At 32.6% G+C, this 21,924-nt stretch overlaps 1 protein-coding gene across 1 annotated transcript; it reads right to left on the bottom strand.

The window, feature by feature from the left end:
• Positions 1–3,156: 3,156 nt before the first annotated feature.
• Positions 3,157–20,752, bottom strand: LOC127849314 (protocadherin Fat 4-like). The gene is made up of 9 exons (XM_052382033.1): positions 20,701–20,752; positions 14,052–14,313; positions 13,361–13,473; positions 12,732–12,800; positions 11,981–12,172; positions 6,966–7,239; positions 5,249–5,364; positions 4,591–4,659; positions 3,157–3,916 (listed from the first exon to the last, which is right to left on the bottom strand). Exons 1-9 carry the CDS (start codon positions 20,750–20,752, stop codon positions 3,666–3,668), a joined length of 1,398 nt encoding a protein of 465 aa, XP_052237993.1. The 3' UTR covers positions 3,157–3,665.
• Between the last annotated feature and the right edge of the window lie 1,172 nt (positions 20,753–21,924).

Raw genomic sequence — 21,924 nt, 5'->3', positions numbered from 1 at the left:
CAATTTTCAAATTATAAAAACTAACTAAATCGAACCATTCATTAAACATGTGTTTACAAACGGGATTCAACTTACAGTTAATTACTTGCGATTGCATTAATACCGGAAACGGTAAATGAGTTGTATTAAATTAAATAGTATAGCATTTAACATAATCAAAATGAAACCGGTCTTGTCGGAAAATGCAGTGCGTGCAAAGCCCTTCTTAATTAACAAAGATGGATCAAGTTTAATGCGCTCCTGATCTTTAAGTGAAATACCTTTGTTACACTTACATAAAATACAAGTACAAGTGCAAAACATAAGCGTTATTAATTTACTAATCATTAAGTAATGGCAGACAACTCTTTCGTCATGTTATATAAGCGTGGCTTGCAATAATTTCCCTTGATACGTTCAAGTATCTGTGGTAATTTTTGGACTTCATTTTTTGCACAAAATGAAAATAATACTTACTTAAGCAGATTGCTTATGACAAAGATATATCAAATATTAAATATTTAAAAATATATGTCGACAAAACTAGTTTTTATACATGTTTTCAACAAACATCTTACATGTTTTAATACGATATTTGCATTCAGTACCAAATTGATCATGCAATTTCCCTTGTTCGCTACATGTATTACTTAATTGCCGACCAGATAATAGCGAGACTGTTGCCACAATGGAAAGGCGGATTGGTCGGACGAATAGCATCCTTACTGAAATCACGTGCCTGATAAGACCAATGCGAGGCACCATCAGGGGAAGAGGATGGATTATCATTCCTCTTAATGCTATTACGGAGCAAGTTATACAAACCTTATCATTATCATAACCACCATTATCATGACGCTGACGACATCGACGATGAAGCATAGTTAAACCGAAGGGACACAATTAGTTAAATGTGCATCTTTTTTAGCAAAGTTTGTATTCTTTTGACGACGTAACAAATGCGTTTGACTTTATGCCAGCCTCATTTATGTTGGAATGGTCATATTTAGAAAAATCGATTGATTTGTAAGCTTGTAAAACCTAGTTCGGGGACTATTTTTTATATGAACATTTAACGTTTGTGTGTTAACCAACTGTCACTATAGTATTATCTAGATCTGTGTGACTGATTAGCCGTTTGTTTACCAAATGTGATCACTAAGCGTATTTGTTTACTCGATTTATTACAATATATTTCTTTAGTCTTTAGACACGGTCGTGTCTGAAAACATTTAGAATTATTCATATCTGAAAGTGTTTATCTTCTTGCGCGATAATCCGCAAAGTGAACAATTAACTCTATAATTACACATGTATGTTCGACCATATCCTTACTACCTTAGTTCTTAACAAAGTGATGTTATTAGAGGATAGGTTGCTATGAACGTTGTCTCCGTCTCAATGGTTTGTCACCGATCATTCCGAAGAAAGCTACACTAATTACAGGTATAAATAATAGTACATCAAGAAGTTAAATTGATAACACACAACCTAAAAACAACAGTGATGCCAGAAATTACCTCTTACTAAATGAAACAATCAATATAGTTTACATCATTTCACATTTAACATAACAGAACTATAGTTTTTAACGAAAGATAAATAATTTGCATTGGCTGTTATACATTTTGTCTCCCTTAATAATGTTACACACACTACCCGTTTACATAAATAAACAAACATGCGACTGAGATAAAAGCCTTTCAAAACGTATATAAATGAATTGATTTGCTACTTCTCCAATAGTCAAGATATGCTACGGATGTCTTTAGATGAACAGCAATATGACCGTCAAAAGAATTATTAAAAAGGTATTTTTAATAAACGTTTTTTTCAAAATTAAAAATCAATTTAATGTATTAACTCACAAACTTACCCTATTGTAATCATCTTAAAATAGCAATTACCAAAGTTAAGTTGAATAACACATTTTGCCTTTAGAGAGATTCAAAACCCGAATATACGGGAGCAAAATCGAGGCTGTAGAACTGTCAAGCGTATATAAGAAGCTTTTTTGTTCTTCGCGTTTTTCCCAAATTAAAATATGTCAAGCTTTAAATAAAGCTGTATAATTTTGTATTATATCTGATAATTAAAACCCATAGCAGAAACAAGTTATTACATATTTTCTTGTATGGTCATAAGTGATACTTTGCTTGCATGAATATCATGGCTACGTTATTTTGGATTATATTCTTTGTGCGAATTCTGTTTTACAAAATAATAAAGGCCTAGTATATTTTATGGGGAAAATATCAACGGCCAAATAACAACAATTAATTCTCATAAGTCTGCGCATAGTGTTTTAGAATCTTTATTCATAAGATGATATTATGAATACACTACTGGTGATTTGGTTTTTCTGATATTTGTTTTTATTGTTTGTTGTTCGTCTTGAATATATTTCTTGAAGACCTCTTTTAATGTCAGTCTTAGTAAAATTTACGAGGATCGATTTGTTAATATGATATATTTCCTTAATACAGGGCTAACCATGTTGGGTTAAACAACTTTTAGCCATGTATTTTTTTGCAAACTGTACATATTTGAAATACTTTGCTGAGATGTAAGGTTAACTATATATCACCCCATATTCTCTTATATTCAATTAAGCATAAAGAGAACATCGATGAAATGTAGGGTTAACTATATGCCGCCCCTAATTCTCTAATATTCAAATAAAGAACCCATCGATCCCGGGACCTCTAGAATCCAAAGCCTATCCCTATCACTACACCATGAAGGCATTTGAATATGCAAAGCAGTTAAAATACTATGACCTTCAAAACGTTGTTGCTACATCTTCGATAAAAAGCATTTCACGCGTTTTATAAGTGTTACGATTGCGATTGAAAATTAGCCAAGAAAGAACACATATTTGTTTTAATATAATGAATTACCAAACCGTGAACGATACCCCTGAAAAAGATTCATTGAACAATTAAGTTTGTATTTCTTTCTTGAATAACTGTTAATCGCGTAGAAGATGGGGTCAATAACGCTTATGAAAGATACAACCATGCTAATCGACGCTCCTTTTGACTGTTGATACTGTTTTTATCATCATTTACTACTGGAAAAACTATGCACACTTTTTTTCCGAATACCTCCCTTATTTTGACTATAATATGAGATTTCAATGCAATTTTTAAGATTGAAATAAAAAAAGTAATACAATTTGTAACTTCAACACACATTTTTATTGTTAATAACACATCAACTTCAAACCAAGCGCATGACGAAAGTCAAAGTTTAGACGGTAAGAGGCTGCCAAAGGTCACATCCCTGAAGACATTCATACTGGCACCCCTCACCAAATAAACGTATCACATGTGTTAATGATACAACATTTAAATAAACATGCATAATCATATAAAAACACACAACAACATAGAAGTAAATGTTGAGGGAAGTAAACGCGACGAAGCCAAAGTTGTTGCCCGTTTCCAAGTTCCTTAAGAAAAAATATTAACAGTGTATAACCCAGACACTAACACATGTTCTTTATTTTAATTTTACGCTATTTGCTATACAAGGTGGTCTACACGCCTGACGTAATTTAGTATATAACGTACTAATACGTCAGAAACAAACACATGTAAGACCTATATCTTTTGAAAGTGTTATTAAATGTCAATATCACAGACATTCAACGACTGTCAGCGTCCCCCCCCCCAAGCGCCACCTTAAGCGGAAACGGCAACGACCACCGCAAGCAAAGTGAGCCCCAATGTCGCCGCCACGGCAGAGCATCCGCATGTGCCCACGGTAATTGAGACTGTGGTAGATCCAAGGTCAGCGACTGCGGGTGATCCGGATTCCGTCGCCGCCAGCACCACCGTGTATTGCTCGGTGGTTTTCTGAGCCAGCGTCTTTCCAGTTGATACCTTTAGCTCGCCGGCTGCAGTAAAGGTGAAATCGCTGTTTGTGTTCCCGGCTAAAAAAACAAAATCAACTACAATATCACAGCCTGTTATCTATGGTTCAACTTCTCCACTACGCAATTATATTTGAAAACTATGATGCCGATACCTTTAATACACTTTCTACTCAGAAACATAAACCCCTTGTAGTTACGAATTAAAATCAGAACGAACAATTAAAATCATTGACAGTAAATCCAGAATGTTGAAATTCATATAAACGTTATTATGGAGTGCGATTCTCCCTAATTAGATTTATCCATCTACGACGTTTTAGGTTAATAGCTTTAACGCATATATGCAATAATGAAAAGCAATCATGAAGTTCATAGTCGGACAGACGGTAAGCCTTTAAGGCAACCGCAGAACATATGTTGGGTACTATTTACTTTGACAATCATAAAATCATTTTTAAATATAAGAAAAAAAAACTACTGAAAATGTATTTATATAGTATTGTACAAATATTGATATCAAAGAACTACAAACATAAAATATTACGATATTATAAATTAAGGACTTACTACATTTTGATTTTGCAATTTTAAAATCAAGCGCCTGAAGGCCAATCTTTCATGCAATATTTTTGGCGTATATACATAATAGTTACTGAAATTGGAAATAAAAATAATGCGTGTTCGCAAACAAGCAATAATGAAATCAAAGTACAAACAGAAAGTGGTCTTACATGTAATTGCGTAGGTAACAGTTGCTCCACCGGTATTGTCCTTCACGGTGTATGTTCCTACGGTCGTGTCTGAAAACAATGAAATAATGACTTAGTTATTTGCTGAGAAAAGCTGTTGATTACAAAGACCAACATAAACTAAGTGAAAAAAATTAATCTGCAGCTGCTGCATGATAACATAAGCCTTATTATAGCCACTGGACTCTTATCTATGGCAATGTTACACAGCCGTGTTTCCGATTGGATAAATCACATTCAAATGATGTATAAGGTACTGTGTAGTATTTGTTTAAATAATGATAGGATTGTTGTGATGTGTTTATGCTTGTGCACTTAACAAGCAAGTACTGTACTAAAAAATCAATGTTCTTGAACATAAGCAATATTATCCACTGTTACAAGTGACTGAGAGCTTTCGAATGTAATGAATACATTTACAATATATAAAACTTTCCTTAAAATCATGCAGGCAATTGCATGACAAGGCTTAAAGATACGAACTTGCTATTAAACACATTTAAATTGCCATTTAAAAAGATATTTCATAACTGCGATTTAACAAATGGTTTTTCATTCACTATTTATTTGAATATGTTTAGCGAGTTAATCCTAAAGGTCAAATCTTACGAGGTTGTGTTTTAGTGTTCAAAGCTTCTACCTGCGGTCGATCCGTCGGCCATACAGACGTCATACTGAGTCTTTCCGAACTCGAGGACGTTTTTAATGTTGACCGTAAGATTAGCGACACCCGGACTCCCGCTTGCACCCGTTGCACTATGTAAACGAAACACAAACTCAAAATAAATTAGAGCGATGTTTGAGCTTATCATAGGTGCATGCGTTTGGTTTTGCCTTGAATTTGTATCCTACAAATAGAGATCGAATAGTCACACATATTGCTGAAATGAATTTAATGGGACATTTTCACGTTTTGGTAATTTGACAAAATTGAATAAAAATGTTTAAGATTCGCAAATTCACATTGCAACTATGATATTTATGAGGAAACAGTAAAACTGAACATTTAACATGCTCTAAATTATCCATTATATGCATATTTTGAAGATTTAAAAACCTGAACATTATAAAGCGTTGCAACGCAAAACGATTGAATACTTTGAAGAGTTCTGTTGTTGTCGTTATATTTTGTGAAATTACGTGGATTGCTTATAAGAAGCATAAAATACATCACTCTCTGTATAATCACGGATGGCCAAGTGGTCTAAGAGTTAGACTTTTACTTCAGGGGTATGTGGTTGGAGCACAATTGAGGGTTACTTTTTTCTTTCTTTAATTGTATTTTTTGTACCGAAGCGTTTTGCATTCAATGTTTACACTTATCAATATAAAGCATTTACTGACAAATTTGAATACATGCAAACATCTGTTAAAAGATCCCTTTAAAACAAAATGTATGCATACATACATACCCCGATAATATGTTTTAACTCATTTGTGTGTTGTGTAAATGATACATACGTAGTCTCAACAAGCATGTGATGCATGTATAAAGCATTTCACTCTTACTTAAACGGTGTGTACTGTCATGCATTAATACAAATATGAATTAAACAAATAAAAGTTGTACTGTCGTTCATGTATGCAAATGTTGAAATGTGTGCTAGCCTTCGTGCATAGAACGACAACATCTACTAGCTCATGTGAATAGAAAAACAACATATGCCGTATAATGTTAATATAATTAAGAATTAATATGTTTTACTTAAATACAAAGACGAAATTATTGGTGTGACTAACTTATAAAAAAAACAAATTATAATGTTTTATGTTGAAACAAATGCTTAGTTTACTACTTTACATTAATAAAGATACGGATTTTTCTTTTCACACATAAATACAATACAAATTATCCTGTCAAATACGAGATGTGTTTATTTTCTTGTATTTGCATAGTGTATAGTGTATTAAAAACAAAAACGTTCGTAATTTTGCAGGGAGTAGTGCTTATCTACTCTGAATGCTAAGTCGTATTATTGGATCTTGCGTGCGTTTATATAAAAGGTATGTCATCCATTATGACAACGATAACTTAAACATTGTCCTTAAATAATTTAATGTTCGTCATATACTCATGCGCATGTGAGTTGTATTTCTTTATTACAATGATGTAATGTGTATGTGTTCTTAAGTACACAATTATATTGTTCATGCACAAGTTATTTTAGAGTCTTAGTGATTATCATAGCATAATAGCAACTTAGTTACAAGTCTTAAAACATAATTCAGGAGTTTTGTTAATTGTTTCGTTCTTACAACGCATAATGGTTATTCTTTAATTATTAAAAAGTCGTTCACAGAAGTCTTACTTTATGACAGGCAGCGTTATTTCAATAAAGCATTTGTTTCAGCCTTACGTTATAACTAAGGTATAAGAAGGCGTGGTTTCAAAGTCGAGACTCTTTCCGGCAGCCAACGTGACGACACCGGCTGCACTGATCTGCATCACACTGCCGGTGTTGCCGGACGTTATGGTGTACGAAATTGCACCCGCAGCGACCGCACTGAAAAGGGTGTCACCAGGGACAATATTTTCTGCGACCTTAATTGTCACGGAACCAGTGATAGTTGCAGTACCTTGGCCGTTAGTTAACGTAAACGGCGCCTCCGTCCAACCAGTGACCGATGCGCCTGCGAGAAACAACAACACTTATTTGTACTATTTATTAACGTGAAAGGAACAATATATTTAAATAAAATAAAATTAAACATGGTCATTATTCATGTTGCTCATGAGATCATTGCTTAAGTTGTTCTTATTGGACACAACAGTTATGTTAAGTTGCTCATACTGGGAAGTCTCAGTTATGTTAACATTAGTATTTTAGAAGGTGATGTCGCATTAATTTTTCCATAAGTTGTGATTACAAGCAGGTCACAGAAAGCTTGAAATAAGTTGTTGTAACGGGAATATCGCAGCAATATTAATGGAAATCGAAATTATATAAGTTAAAACATTAGTCGGTCGAACGAAGCAGCCGCACAAAGGTTTATGTACATGTAAGTAGTTCTGATTGGGATATCGCAGTAATATTAACATAAATGTCTCTTTCGGCAAAATTGCAGTTATTTTAACATTACTTGAGCATACGGAAAAACCGCAATAATGTTATACAACTTCTTCGTCTGTTAACAATTCCATTTAGCAATAAGTCGTTTAAGGTCTTATAATTGTAATCAACTTCGTGTAATTTCGAGTATGAGCGTAAAACTAAGAACGTTTAATCAAAACCAAAAAAGAGATCAATCTGATCCATTTAGAGCCCGAACTGTTTTGTTTACAATTAATGCAATATATGCTATTAAATCGTATGAGCACTTAATGATATATGAATATGTAAAAAGTAAACATTCAATAAGTTTAGACACGATTTTATATTCTGAACTTCAGCATAGCTATGGCATTTACATCTGAACAAAACGTCGGTGCCTTTGTTAGTGAAGATGGAATTTCGTGATATGGCGTGTAAACTAAATATATTCATTGTTTAAATCGCAGATACATTATGAAAATGCCTGTGCTAACATTATGTCGTGTTAAATTATCTCGTAAATAATTTCTGGTTTTCCGAGGGGATATAATCAGCTATATTTGTTCACCTGTGTCATCTTATTTACTATGGTGCACGCATAAATAAATGATTATATGTATACAAATATACCAAAATAAATCTTGTTTGATCAAATTTGATGTTTATAAATATAACATTGGTAAATAAATATTTGTTAAAAAATTAACAAACAAAAAAATTATTTATGGCAACTTGTAATATACGGGAATCTTAGATATTCGGTTATGTTTTTAATTTAAAACCTTGAGTTAGATGCACAATACCATGACACTATATAATATATGAAGAAAGAATAAATAATCGAAAGGTTGTTCTACAGACCAATTATTTATTTATATAGTGGCACTAAATAACAACCAATATATCTACCTCACTCCTGCAATAAGCATAATTTTATCAAAATAAATCCTGTGAGTCCGCTCATGTTTGTTTCAAAAAAGTCACAATACTGAATGTGTCTGAGGCATGGCGCTGCTGGTGAATTTATAGCAAACTTTTACACCAGACACGTGCGCAGTTTTCAGGACGCAAAATAAAACCCCTGTCGTGCTAACTATTGTCTACCTAAATTAGATTGTAGAATCAATCTTCTGATTAAGGGAATACTATGAATGACAGGATGGTGACACTAAATTAAACCAATCACACATTCGTTTACAATAGCTGTTTAAAACAAAGGTTCTCATTGGCCCATTAAATTTACCCGCTTAGCCCACATTAATTTGTTTTAATATTACCGTTTAGTTAAATTAGTGGCTAGTGTGCCCAAAATCATACGCCATGTAGACACGCTATCGTTATTAGCTTACATATCATCATACTCATCAAAATCATACGGGCGGATTCTTGTTCCTTCCATTTAATTTGAGTAACTTGAATTTTGGACTCCGAAAATATCGATAAGACGGGCATTAAAAAAAAGAGTTAAGCAAAAAAAACAACGTGTGAACGCCGCGTTAAAATCAAATGTTGGTGATTTAAAAGATGCAAAAGTAGTAACAATTCCTAGCTTTTTGTGTTTTCTGACTTTATCTTGTTTTTGTTGTTTCTGTTTCTTAAACTTTCGTGTATATTCCGGGTACTTAAAATGCACCAGATGACATTCGCGAAAGAACATATTAATATCGTATTAACTGCCAATTCGTATATCATCTGTCTTAAAGTTAACAATGCATAAATAACAAAAATGGCGCTTTGTCTTTTGTATTACGTCGTGTTGTCAGATTTTAGTGTTTTCAAATTAATTTAAATATATTGGAATTTACAAAATTAGTATACTTGTATTAAATCAAGTTCTAATATTAGCAAAACATTTTTTCCTTTTCAGCGATTGACCCCTGTATGTCTGTCTCGATTAACAGCGCTACAAATGTTATTGTGATAGTTATACGACAGTAACACAAACGATACATGACTCACAGGAAAGCATAAATCTCAAAAAGTTAATTAAATGGTTATTTCATGTTTTACGGGCTTCCGATTAAGATTATTGACCCCAAACTAATGGCAATATATTTCACGGAGGATCATCCGTTGTAAAATATGTGGACAAGGTAATTTTTATGCCGACATGACAACAGGCAACTTTACAAACGTTCAAATGTGTGCCATAGCTGCACATGGTATAAGCCGAATCACATACACAGCGAACATTTGTCGATTATTATTTAAAGTTGTCTCTGGTTTAAATATTTAATAAGAGAAAATATGATTGTATTACTTAAATTTTCAAAGAAATATTTTTCACGCACTGAACAGTTTTTGTTTACCAGAAATCGATTTAAATACTTTTTTAAAGCATACTTAAAATTTTAAAAAATCATCATCATTATCTTTATCTTAATCTGTATCTTGTTCATCATCATTATTTTCATTTTTATCATCGTCTATTACATCGGAATAAACAAAACTATCATCATCATGTGAATTGTCATTTGTATCTGTCCAGTTTTCGGCAGACATACATGAGAATGAACGATGAAGTATTTTCTTGTACATGCGCATTTAGACACTCTGATTGCCTCTATGTGTATTTGTTGCATGTTCATTATTTCATTCGTGCATGAATTTCATAACATGATATCACTCTCCATATGAACAGTTTGCGCAATACGCGCTATACATTTCATTTCCCCGCAAATGATTTACTTGCTTTGTGATTAATGTTGTTCAAAGAAACGCACAACCACTGCACTTCAAAAGCAGTTACTGGCACACTGAAGTAGTTGATTAAATAATAAATCGCTAGCATCGAGCACTCAGCAAACAAAACAGAGCCGACTCGTGGCAGGATATCTATACTTTACAATCATATATCACTTACAATTTAAGGATTAAACACAATCAAAGTGTTTGCAAGTAGTACATTTACTACATAGTACACGAATTACTTCTTCCAAACCGCATATATTTTGTTTTTACGACATGTTGTTCAACAAGCTGTTACAAATACAATAGTGGACTACACTCCCAGCAACAAGTACTCTATTCGTTTAGCTTGACATTGAAAAATGTGCGCCTAGTTTCCGCAGAGAATCTCAAGTTAAGTCACACTTAAATAAAATCAATGTCCATATGCGAATCATATATTTCGTATTTAACAAGCAAGTATACGTGATCTTTCGAAAGATACAAGTTTGATGAAAAACAAGCTACACTACTGATTCAGAAAAGATAGTACCGAAATGCAAACAAATATTGAGGCTTTTGACGATTGCTAATACTTCAAGTATTGACCATGATCAAAGACATTTACTGTTTTCCCATTATTCATTAAGATTTGTTCATTAGACATAAAAACATGACAACGGAGAATAAGAAGAAGGCAAAGAAGACGAAGAAGACGAAGAAAAAGAAGAAAATGAAGAAGAAGAAGAAGAAGATGATGATGATGGTGATGATGATGATGATGATGATGATGATGATGATGATGATGATGATGATGATGGTAGGGTATGATGTTGATCGAAATGATGTACTAATGACACCCAGTATTATATTATGAACGCTTTCACCAAACATGTATCGCACTATCGTGCTCATCACCTAAGTTTAGATTACATCAAAGTGCGTTGCGGTTAGGCATATTCATCTTCTGATCGCTTAATGTCTCTACCTGTTTTCGCATTTCGTTATATTTTCCTTACTCCAACTATCGGATCGAACCTGCATTAAAGTGTATTATTTTTATGGTCGTTTATCGAGTCAATGTAAGCGTAAGAAAATGCATGAGCAAACCAAGAAAGAAATAAGATATAGTGTAAATTATAACACATTTACGTTAGATTTCATTTCAAAATAAAGAACCCAAAACTTATTTAAATACACTCAAGTTCAATTATCCCAAAAAATAAAGTACCCAAATAAATTTCATAGAGGGACAATATCATTAATATACAGATTTATTATAAACACTCAACAATATCAACATTGTATTCTTCATCGCCCAAGTATATATGTTATCAAAATCTACCCTTTTACGCATTAAATAAATCATTGCATTTAAGCTTCTTTTTGAATTCTTAATGTAAAATACATTTTATGAAATAGTTTATTGTTCATGTAATAACTATTTAAATAATTAATTAATCTATGTTTTTAAAATATACATGTAAATCACCATAATCTTTTGAAAATATAAACTTCCTTAACACAACTTTGAATTCGGATATTTTATTGATTCTAAATGTACAAAAAGAAAGTCCACTTGTCCATGTTTTAATGCGAATTCGTTGAGAAACTAAAAACACGTGTGATCAGCAATGGGATCAACAGTAAAATATCCATGAATTGGATCTTACCAGTTCCACTACACCCTCCGACCGTGACCTTAACTTCAGTTGTACCATCCGCTGAGGCTGCTGCATTCGTTCCAGTCTGGTCTGCAGTGATTATTGTTATGTATCCGCCAGTTGTAGCGCTTGTCAGTGTCTTGCCCGTCGCAACTTTGAGAACGCCAGTTGCGGCGTCAACAATCAGGTCTGTAGCAGGAGCTAGGTTAAAATTATTAAAAATATTAATATTAATGTAACTGTTTTGCTCCATGATTTACCATAATGTTTTTCAAAATTTGTATAAGCCCGATTCTCGACGTGACGTTTTATGGGAACATACTTGGCAGATGTGCGGGCGTGCGGATTGGAGGACGGGCAAGCGGGCGGACTAGCGATTTGGGCGAGCGGCATAATCATTGAATCCTCACCAAACTTGTCAGACATGTTTGATGACATAAAAGGAGACCAAGACAATAACAGGCTAATGTACACTTGACATTTTAGAATAAATGTCGTGTATTTACACAAAAAAGTGAAATTCTCCGTTTTACGTTCTTACTTTTTATTTTCTATATTTCTCTATATTTCTGCCCACGACCTTTTTATAAAGTGATACGCTTAAAATACACGTCAATGATTAAAAAAGTGTTAACTCGTTCAATCATTAGATTGTTCCGTTAAATAAATAAATATCCATCGTGTTCCTCCAAAATTTTTAGAGTTAAATTTCTATTTTAAACACTTTTATAAATGTTGGCTCAAAAAGAAAATTTCTAACCATTACTGTAGGTCACGGTGTCTGTTCCTGAAACAGCATCAACAACTGTGTAGGTCCCAATCACAGTCCCTGTGGATAAAGTGATAAAGCATTTGATTTAACACTAAATTATTTATTAATCAACCTTCAATAGATCTAAAGTGTTTGCATTCTTTCTCGGTATACCTTAAATCAACGTACGCAGTTTTTGAGCAAAGATGCTGAATCTGTAAAACAAATCGACTTGTTTTGCAAGTAAAGGCATAATATCGAGACATATACATTTTAAGTAAAAATTAATTAACTATTTGAAGTTATCAAAAACCTAAATTTGTTATATTGCCTATTATTTGGGGTTATACAATAATGTTCGTTTTGCTTGTTATACGATTCAATGCTGGAGTCTTTTGAGCAGTCCGTGAATATGTGGCAACGTCTATGGACTTATAAAAGCAAAAAAAGAATGGACGCTTTTAATTTAAAGGTATATTTCTTTAAAAACAACAACACACAATACACAACTTATCAGTAAAGCCAGTAAGAATTAGCCATACTTCTACATGGATAGACATATTTGTTTAAACAAGAGATACTTAAAAGATAAAGATCAAGCATCTTTAAGCTTTGAGAGTGGGTGAAAAAATGTAAACCTTCAACAGTGCCATCAGCTACACAAACAGCGTAGCTTGTCTTTGCAAACTCAAGCTTGTTTGTAACAGTAAGGGTGACAGTTAAAGTTGAAGACTCCGGGGCATTGGTGCCGCTGTGTACGAGAAATAAAATAAGATTAGTAATGCATATAGTATAATAGTATTGCAAAAAAAACAAACACTCCATACATGTGGTTATCCAAATCACTTAACGACAGTTTATTGCCTTTATAAATCTATTCATTTGCACTTGCTTGATAAAATCATTTACCATTGTTCGTAGAGGCCTAAGGCGAAAACAATTTTAACCCTTACCCATAGCAATATTTGACGTGATTTTATTTCATGAAGCGAAACAAGACGTTTTGATCTTTGGGTAAATAAATTCATACATGATCCTGTCAACAATCATTATGGTTGAACCGTGCTTGATTATTATCTGTTTTGAATATATCAGTTTACATTTGTTATCGCAGCATCCGCTCTCCGAACGGACAGACAGACAGGCGTATATACGGACATGGATGGCATAGGTGTTGCAAACACGGATTAAATACAGGTAGAAACATTACATACTCATTAACAACTATGTTTACAATGATATACACTGAATGCTTGTTCGTTATGAATGATACACACGTCAGACGTGCGTGCGAGAGACTAATAAGCAAATAGCTGATGTGTCACTTACGTTATTGTGAACGTGTATGATGATTTCGTTTCCTTGTCTAAGGTTTTAGAGGCTGCCAGTTTCACTACTCCGTCAGTGATTGTAGCAATCGAGTCTGGATTCCCATTATCAGTAAATGCAAATGTGGTAGTGTCCGGGGTAGCCGTCACAGTGAAAAGTGTGGCTGTTTCGACACTCGTTTCCACCACGTTTACTGTTGCTGTGTAAACTCCCGGACTTCCCGCTACTCCCGCTGGTCCAGTGAAGATCACAGCAGCAGCATCTATATAATAAAAGGTTTATTGTCATAGAGTTTAATTTGCGATTCGTTGCAGCATAATTATGTATGCAGTCTACTAAAGGCACATATTTGATATGTTTTAATAGATGCTATTGTTTACGACAGGAGTTTGTATATATTTGAAGACTAATTGTTCTGAAGACTTTATATCATTCAAATGTGTTATGCACACACCATCAACATGTAATAAGTACAGTATGAAGAAAAGGATAAGGAAAATGTGTACCAAGACTTTAAATGAATTTCTTACATACACATTAATGTCAAGAGTATTATGTCTTTCAAATACAGAATACCATATTATTGTTTATGCAAAACAAATTGCTGCATTAATTATAGACGAATCATTATATTGTTTCAATACCATTATATATAAAAAAATTCTTACGGTGAAATTAATTTTATATTCATACATCGTCCGAAATGTGTTGCCATTTTTTAATTAATAAATTCGTACATTATGCATTATTAGTCCAATAATGCGGTTATCACAATATGGCCATTTTCGCAGACACACCTCTTGGTTCAGCATAGTCAGGGGCATAACTTATGTGACAGCGATTTATACGGCGTAAACACAGTTGTTAGTTTTGACAAAACCCGATCAATCTTGTTCATGCCGAATCTTGATTTTGGCATAAATTGTTGATCACATGCGTAATTTAACACTGAGTTTGAAATCATCATTACTACATTCGATTGTATTCATTATATTTATATGCATAACTTAAATTAACTGTAACATAATGTAACGTAAAGATTTTGCATACATTATTCTTTATACAAGTTGTTTATTGCACGCGTTTGATAACAAGTTACTGTAAACATATACATATTCGCGACCAATCTACTCTCAATTTTCGCGACGGTTTAAATATTATAACGAGCTTTTATTTAATTTAAGTAATTATTCTTAAACAAGTATCTTCCAAAAAATTATTTTGTAACTTAAACGTTTAATATTCTTTGAAGAAGATCAAAAAACAAGTCAGAAATGTATGAATGGTATATATTTGCAAACGAAATATTATACTGAGTTTAAGTGTAGTAATGTTATTGTATAGGTTTTGTTTACTGACCAATTTATCGAAAAAACCCTTTCTGCTTTAGTTTACTTTATTTTCTTATTTTCTTCAAGGAAAGTAGTTAAAACGTGCATCCTGAAAATATTTTTAGACGCGGTCGATAACATGTGAACAAATATTTGGAATATGTCTGCATGTCATACATCATGCTTTATAAAAAATCCAAATTGCACGTGTTTGATTAAAATTTGACGCTAACAAATTACGTTTTGCGCGACCTTTGTTCTCTCATTCTTTGCGATGAAAAACATATTGTCACGAGCTTTGATTTAAGGTAATGAGTTATGACCATTTCGCAATAAACCCGGTGTTCATTAATTTGATTGCAAAACGGGTCGGACTGTCTGATTGCAATGTGACATTTCTATAACAACCCGTTTTGTAATTAACCCGTGTTGCAATCAGATCATACATGTATTAATTTATTCAAATGGTTGGAAACATTAAAAAGGAAGATACAAATCTAAACGATAATATTTAAAAAAGGATACACAACTGTAAGTTGCGACTAAAACTTAAAGGCATGGAAGATGATGAATTTCGATATTCAATATGATACAACAACACAGAATGTGTATACAGAGTGATTTCAATTAATTTTTTACTGAATTGAAAATAGCCCATAAGTTAATTTTATTTAATTAAAAAATGTGTTTAAGCGTCTTATTGCAATGTAAATTTTGCTTGCAATAATCCGGCTTTACAATAAAATCATTACACATATACCTATTTATTCGAGTTGATTTGACAAGTAAAAAATTCAAATGTCCTGTTTACGGACTTTGTTTTAATAAGACATTAATGTACGTTTCGAACAAAATTCAACATACATTAGAAGTGGTCAGTGTCATGAGTAAATGTGACAGAAGAATAAAGAATGCAGAAAATGATTTCAATCAATTTCAGACTTTGGTGAGGAATACCCAGAGATGTAATTATTGTCTAGCTAAACGGGCTGCAGTGTTGTATTGCCATATGACACTTTTAAGAACAAGCCGTTTTGCAATAAACTCTTTACACGTGTACTTATTGATTCTAATTGATTGAACACTTTGAAAAGAAAGTCTAAACAGTAACGTATGAGGATTTTCAAAATAAGACAGATGTGTACGATTCGAACTAAACAAAAAAGGCATTGAACGTGATCAATTTCATGAGTAAATGTAATAAAACAACTTAAATGTGTATTGAAAGTTATTTCAACCCATTTCATGTTTAAGTGAAGAAACCCGGAAATGCAATTATGATCATGCATAACTAGTTGCCATGTTTTATTGCAATTTTATATTTTTAAATCAACCACCTTTGCAATAAACTCATCACATATGTAAAAATGGATTGCAAATTACTGGACCCTTTGAAAAACGTCGTGTGTAAAGATTGTTTTTTTTTAAACAAAGACAGATGCGTACGATTCGACTACAAAAAAGACATCAATGTTCTCAGTAAATGTGATACAACAAATCAGAATGTATGTAGTTGTTATTTTCACCAATTTTGTTAGTTGTGTGAAGAAAACCCAGAAATGCAATAATTGTATTGCGAAACGGCTTGCAGTTACTTATTAAAATTTAAAACAACCCGTGTGCAATACACTCTTTAAAAAATCATCTTACGTGTACTTATTGATTTAAATTGATTTGAAAAGCTAAATTTAAAGTTTAAAAAGTCGTATTGACGGATTTTCTTTATTTAATAAGACGGAAATGTTATTTTCGACTGAAAATTAAAAAGCTTTGAACATGATTAGTTTTATGAGACAATGTGAAAAAACAATACACAGTCCACATATAGAATGATCTAAACATACACAATGTATATAAACAATGAGTTCAACCAATTTCAAACTTAGATTAAGAAAACGCTGGTATGCAATATTGTTTTTGTAAAAACTACATGTATATTGATTGAAATTTCTTGGAAAGAGTGAAAACGATCAGTGATCACTTTTTTCGGAAACCTTTATTATGGAAATAAGAGGCAAATCTAGTTTATATGAGTCTTTCATAAATAGTACACAAAACATTTTGTTTAAGAATTACATATTTTTTATGATATACAGAATGTGTCATAATTATCGGCAGGTTTATTTTTTCTTCAAAAGGATTTAATAACACCATTTGTAATTGACAGAGTGTGTATGATTTGTCTCGAATACAAACCATATTCTCTGATCATCTTTAAATATACATAACAAGTCATTTATTTGTTTATTTATCTTTCACGATCCATCACAATGGTCGTTTGTAATAAAAACAATCAAAATTTACAATATATCCAGTGTAAAAATACCGTTGCCATTTATCGATTTTTTTATCTACAAAAAGCAATTGTGCCCCATGAAATCGAGGTGACGATGATAATGATGATGATGTTTGTGTTATTTCTATTAACGTTTAACAGTATTACACGTATTTATTTAAACAAAATGTGTAATATAAGTTATGTGTGATGATAGGAACATTAATAAATATTACAGCATACCAACAAATTTAACATTTTATGTTTGAACGCACGATTTTGTTTCAATAGTGATGCTTTTCAGAAAATGATATATATCTGAATGCATTTGTTTGACCTCATGTTAAAGCAAGACAAGATCTATACAAATACTACTGTCTACGTAAAGCAGACTAGCATCAGATCTTGTGTTCACTGAGATCCTGAGATAATTGCTAAAATTATATTTAAGGACACACAGTGTCCCAGATAATTATTTGGGAAAAAGTGTTTTCACCCATTGATTTTGAAAAATAGAATGATTTCATTCTTGAAATAGGGCGATCTGAGTTATAAAAATGCATACCTTATAATCATTGCTACTTTACTTTTTTTGAAGCTGCACACTTGTATTGAATCAATAAAACTGTAAACTATCATAAGTAACTTTAATAAACTGATGTTTCATAACATCTTTAATCATTGAAACTGTCCATAATATGAACTTCAAAGTGACATCTCTGTAACTGTAAAACATATAATCATGTTCTAGAAATTTTTCACTCAATCATGGCACCTTCTAGAACTTCCAGTAGTTGTGGCAGCTCTTCGAAAAAATTTGCGATCGACTGATATTTTGGCGCAACAATCGCGGGCGTCTTTCGACGTATCTTAGACATTTTTATTTCGCATCGTAATAGAAACTGAAAGTACACACGCTTTACAAACACTTGCAAAATGGGCGATGGATTTAGTCAGATTGAAAACGCATGTGTGTCGTCGTAAATAATTTGGTCAGACGCTTTATCAAACTATGAAATCTAGTCCGCAGAGCATTTGAAATACTTTGACTGTGTTTCTGCTGCGTCGTCCAGGCGCTTGCTGAATGAAAGCGTCGCCGCGTTACGATAAATCAAAAGAGAAACACCGAAAATGAGCAATTCATAAGCTCATTTTCGATCGAAGCTATTGTATCGCATGCATCAAATTTGATGAATTTGTGTAAAAGTCAAATTGGTTGCGTTTTTAATACGTATGATATTGTATTTCTGTGTGTTTTTAAATATTTTAATAGGGTGATAGACGCAAATACGCAGCTTATCTGGGGCATTTGACACACCAGTAATGTGATTAAGAGTCGAATATGTTTAGCTTGAATAAAGATGAACTTTTTCCCAGAATTGAAATGTGACATTTTATTTCTAACTGCATAATTGTTTTCTCAATTAATAAAGGTTTTTAACATTCACTTAATTATGTTAAAAAATAAAAGCCTTTACTTACATAGTACATGCTCTCGAAAATCATAATGTTTTCAAAATGCATAAAAAATGTTGTTAATTTGACGCATTTGTATGCTTAAGCTGCAAACAATAATAATATGTTCTGTTCTGTGCAATTGTCATACAGGGAAGTCGCAGTAGTTTTTTGTTTAATTTGAGGAAAAGAATGGCGAGTGCGTTTTTTAGCCGTTGTTATGATAACTCAATGTTGATAGTATAGAATCGATAGACAGTTTTTGTATGTTGAAATATTTATTTCGACATGGATTTGTTAATAAAATCAGTACAACAGTGTAAGAAAATGTCAATAAATGAAAAACGATTTTACGAATTTTCTATGTGTATTATTCACAAAATTATTTGGAATGGTGTCTATCAATATGTCACGTAATTACACATTGTTCGTGGAGAACACACAGTAACAAACAAAGTTCATTTATGTTTTCATCGCGATTTATTTCTGTTGAATATTTTCTAACACAACGCTTGCTAATGTTCATGAAGTTCTTTTCAAATCTAACCGCAGACTGACTACTTCTGACTACACCTCTACATTTTGTCTACAGGTTTATTTGCATATATTTTCTTTATAACTTTTATTGGTCCTTCGCTAACCTGCTTAATGCTGATTGGTTGACTTGCAGGAATATACTATAAAAACCAATTTATTCATGTATTTACATGCTTGCCAAATACTCCAAAATCTAATTACTTTGTATTGGTATAAAGTTTTACTGTTATGTTTGTCGGTGCAATATTTTGTGTAACCTATGCAAATAAGGCTTTTCGGTGACCCGTTCATCTGTGCTATTTCAATGACTATATGAGGTAATGCTAATCTCATATCTATATGCTGACCCTTTCGTTAATTGAACTCATTGTTAAGTATATGGTCCCTCGATTCTCTTATCTAAATGACTTTTCATTTTGTTGACTCAACTTATACTCCACCCTGGATGTGTTCTTACTTGTAATAAATCTTAATTCAAGTTCTAGTTTATGTGTACTCTTAGATTATTTGTAAATGACAAATATCTCACAAAAACTTATTATTAAATTTTCAAACTTCATCCTAACATTGCATATACATATTATTAAAATATCTCCTTATTAATTTCTGTCATTTGTTATACTATCTTAGATTATTTGTAAATGACAAATATCTCACAAAAACTTATTATCAAATTTTCAAACTTCATCCTAACATTGCATATACATATTATTAAAATATCTCCTTATTAATTTCTGTCATTTGTTATACTATATAAACATAGCTAATTAATTTATTTATCTCTACGGGGTTATTACGTCACAAATATTAAGTCAATATATCCACGAATATATGTTGACCTTACACTAATCACTTATATAATAAATAATTAATAAATGTATTGAAAGCATGTAAAGGTGTCATATATGTGTTTGGTCTGAAAAATCACGCTAGTGTAATAACAACCAAGATTCAATTATAGCTACTGCGTTTTGTTGATTGTGGTGATTTATACCTTAGTATACATGTATGTGTTTAACGTCGTATTGTCTTAAACAGAAATCAAATTTACCTGAGTACTGCAACATGCAGAGCATCACAAGGAATCCTGTCAATCCACTCATGGTTAGTTGCTCACAGATCCAACACTAAATGTGACAGAAGCATGCCGCTGCTTGTCAATTTATACCAACGGTAACCACCAAAAGTCACGTACGCAGTTTCCAGGACGCTAAACAAATCTAATGTTGTGACAACCGTTGTCTAACAATCATTAGATTGCAGAATTCATGTTTTGACGAAGGGACTACTTTGAGTGACAGGACGGTAATAGTCCACTGAACCAATAAAACATTCGTATACATTAGCTGTTAAAAACAAAGTTGATCAATCGCTGATGCAAGTTACCAGCTAAGCCGACATAAATTAAGTTTAAAATTATAGGTTGGTTAAATCATGGCATAGTTTAGCAAAGATCCTTTGTCAGGTAGAAGTTCTTTCATCATTGGCTAAAACGATTGGATGTTAAAAAAACTCACGGGGCGGAGCCTTTTTCCACTGAAAGAATTTGAGTCACTTGGATAACGGACTTTGAACGAACTTTAAGTTATACACGAATTTAATTGAAACAAGTTGTGATAGCAACATAAACAATCAAATTTGTTGATTTAAACATGCAACAGTTGGAATAGTTTTTTTAATTTATTCGTTTTCTAAGTTGATTTTATTTTGTGTGGTTTCTGTTTTTAGAACTAATTGATATTTTCCGAGTACGTTCATTGCAACAGATCACTTTTACAAATGAACATGTTGATATCGGATTCATTGTTGATGCATACATCATTTGTTGTAACGTTAAATCGGAACAGGGAACATAATATCCTAAAACCTTTGACTATAAAATATGTCTTTCATTTTCAGTCAGCGTTACGAAATCATTTCTTCTGTACATTGTTATTAACCTAAACATTTAAGTTTGGGTTCATACAATCTTTTGGAGGAAATTGGTAATATCGAGATGACGCAAAGAAGAAGACTAAAACCATTGACCATAAAGTTCGCTCTTGGACTAGAGTCAGCATAACTCACGAATGCCTTGTGCACACTATCTCAATGGTCTTTACAATATATTATTATGCTTGCTCCTATACTTGACTGCACATATCTAAATAGGCTTTATGCAATCATTGCAAGTAGATCTATTATTAAACTTGCTGCGCTCCTCGATAGCAGATTTCTTATGAGCCATGCTGAGCTCCTTGAGATCCGATCTTTTATTAGTCTTGTTGTGGTCCTT

This window comes from Dreissena polymorpha, chromosome 10 (genome assembly GCF_020536995.1).
Source record: "Dreissena polymorpha isolate Duluth1 chromosome 10, UMN_Dpol_1.0, whole genome shotgun sequence".
NCBI lineage: Eukaryota > Metazoa > Mollusca > Bivalvia > Myida > Dreissenidae > Dreissena > Dreissena polymorpha.
Note: the sequence above shows the minus strand (reverse complement) of the source record. Positions and strands in the feature narration are given on the sequence as shown.

Bases quoted from the DNA above. Each gene is read 5' to 3' on its own strand.
- LOC127849314 (XM_052382033.1), bottom strand. From the start codon at position 20,752: ATGAGTGGATTGACAGGATTCCTTGTGATGCTCTGCATGTTGCAGTAC. The intron at 13,474-14,051 runs GTAAGTGACACA...TCTCGTACACAG, and splicing joins TCATACACGTTCACAATAAC to CGGCACCAATGCCCCGGAGT. The intron at 12,173-12,731 runs GTTAGAAATTTT...ATTTTAACCTAG, and splicing joins CACCGTGACCTACAGTAATG to CTCCTGCTACAGACCTGATT.